Source organism: Nuphar pumila, unplaced genomic scaffold, assembly GCF_984573655.1.
Source record: "Nuphar pumila unplaced genomic scaffold, dmNupPumi1.hap1.1 HAP1_SCAFFOLD_357, whole genome shotgun sequence".
In the NCBI taxonomy this organism is placed as follows: domain Eukaryota; kingdom Viridiplantae; phylum Streptophyta; class Magnoliopsida; order Nymphaeales; family Nymphaeaceae; genus Nuphar; species Nuphar pumila.
Window position 1 is genome coordinate 25,131 of NW_028323301.1, and position 2,193 is coordinate 27,323.

At 60.4% G+C, this 2,193-nt stretch overlaps 1 protein-coding gene across 1 annotated transcript; it reads right to left on the reverse strand.

Annotated features, from left to right (window-relative positions):
• Nucleotides 1-212: 212 nt before the first annotated feature.
• LOC149810412 (uncharacterized) lies at nt 213-1,829 on the reverse strand. Its single transcript, XM_089994270.1, has one exon. It carries the CDS (start codon nt 1,827-1,829, stop codon nt 213-215), a length of 1,617 nt encoding a protein of 538 aa, XP_089850396.1.
• Nucleotides 1,830-2,193: the final 364 nt, after the last annotated feature.

A 2,193-nucleotide genomic window follows, 5' to 3' on the forward strand; every position in this document is an offset into this window, starting at 1 on the left:
GCCAAGCGGTCAACAACCCCGGCCTTGTCACACTCGAGAAAGGCTTGCATGCATCCGGGCCTTCCTTCATAACCGCTTGCGCTTTGGAGGCCCCCGCCACCAGCGCCGCGTCTGCGACAAGCGACGTTGCGTCGCGCAGCCCAAATCCGCCGTGCCGCAAGGGGAGTTTGAGCTGTTGAGCTGTTGAATCGCACTCACCGACCGCGCTCCAGTTACAGGCACCTGAAAAGCGCAACAGCGGCCGCTGTAATGGCTTCCTCCACTCGCGCAACGCTGTGTTGCAGGGAGCCCCACGGCACCGTGCGCATGAGGTGCGCCATGCAAAGGGACAGGGAGGATCGGAGCAAGGCAAAGTGTGCCTGAAGACTGACCGGCAAGGCCCTGACTTTGTGAATCTGTGCGATAATGGAGTCCGCGTGGGTGTCCAGGGTCGCTGCCTCGTACCTGTCCGTGCCGATCGGCGTGCCGCATACCGTGATTCCCTCCGGGCAATGCATGATGCCAAGGTCTGCCGCCAGCGCCGCAATTGCCGGCGAGGGGCCCGCGGTGAGCGCACACTTGAGCGGCTGTACGCGCAAGCCAACGCTCGCAACCCCTTGCGCCCCTGTGAGCGCGAGAAACGCGGCACGCAGCGCGTCCACTTTGCCAACCAGGCTGATGTCGTCGGCGATCGCCATTGTGGCGACGGTGGGCGCCGCTGCTGAGGTGCGCTCCAGGATCTGTTGCAACACAAGGGCAAAGAGCAGCATGGCCAATGTGTCGCCTTGGCGCACCCCCATGCATGACTGAATCGGAGGAGTGCCCGCCCACGCTCCAATAACATGCAGGTTCGTAGGGGCGCCGTACGACCACTGAACGTACGCCAACAACGAGGGCACGTGTTTCTGTACTGCCTTGAAGAGCGCCGACCGGTCCACTGTATTGAAGGCGTTTGCCATGTCAATGATCAGTAATGCCGCCTCGGAGTCGGACGCTAGCGCTGAGCGGACGGCGTGTGCAAGGGCCTCTACTCCTCCAGAAACGCCCACCGCGAGCTGGAGAGGCGCAAGTGAACGACCAAGTTTCTCGCACGCAGTCATTGCGCATAAGCCTGCGAGGCGGTATAGCACCTCCCCTATCGCAATGGGCCTTGCCCCACCGTCGGGCTTTTGCAAGGCCACGAGGGACGAGTCTAGCAGCGACGGATGGCGCGGGAGTTTGCCCGCAAGCATGTGGTTGATGAATTTTAGGGTGGCATTGAAGGCCTCGGATGAGCCTTTCACCGCAGCTAGCACGTGCTCGTATGTCATGCCGGTGGGCCCACCTGCCGAGCCGCGTTTGGCCTCGAGTTGCTCTAGAGCGCGCTTGAAAGTGTCCTCGTCAACGCGAAGCGGCGGAGTGTTGTCCTCCAGCGGGGCCGGGGGCTCGGCGAATGGATGTTTTTCGCGCAGGGCCGCGATGACCTCAGGCAGACGGGTATCAGCCAGCGGCGCTGACGCCAGCATGCGTGCGGCGCGTGTAACACTGCCGAGTGCGAGCATGCGTTCCATACGCAACGCCATGATTTGTTCGGCTGACAGTTTGCGGCGCCGAACACGCGGGATAGCCACCTCTCGCTCATCCGTGACCTCGTCATCGTCCTCGTCCTCAAGGGCTTCGCCAGCCTGTATGCGTGCCATGCGGGCCAGTGCGCGCCGATTGCGCCCGTGTGACCCGCGGCTGTCCGCCAGCGCACGTCGCGTAAGGTCCGCGAGGACATACAGTGAGAACCCTATTTGCTGCATGCCTGTGTATAGGACACCGTGCACGAATTCAGGCCCTGCATGCGAATAGAGTTTTTTTGTTGCCATCTCCACACGAGTGAGCTCAAAACAGCCCGCAAACCCATGACCGCAAATGGAATGCATCGATGCTACAAAACGCACAGCATGCAGCTGAGCAGTATGAGGGCATTTTTGCGTGGAACTGGTTTTTGTTCACCCCCTTCCCTCGAGAGTATAACGTGCGCGAGCGATTATCCCACGCCAAAAAAACGCGTTAGGTTCGTTCAGGACGCTCTGGACGCCGACATTGCCTATAGGTCAACGTCAAGAACGTGGTTCGGAAATGCCAAGAAATATTGAGCACGATGTTCAGGCATGCCTGGATAAGCATTGTCAGGAAAGCAAGCCAGACGGGACTGCGCATGCATGCATCCAACATTGCACAATCATT

Bases quoted from the DNA above. Each gene is read 5' to 3' on its own strand.
- LOC149810412 (XM_089994270.1), bottom strand. From the start codon at position 1,829: ATGGCAACAAAAAAACTCTATTCGCATGCAGGGCCTGAATTCGTGCAC.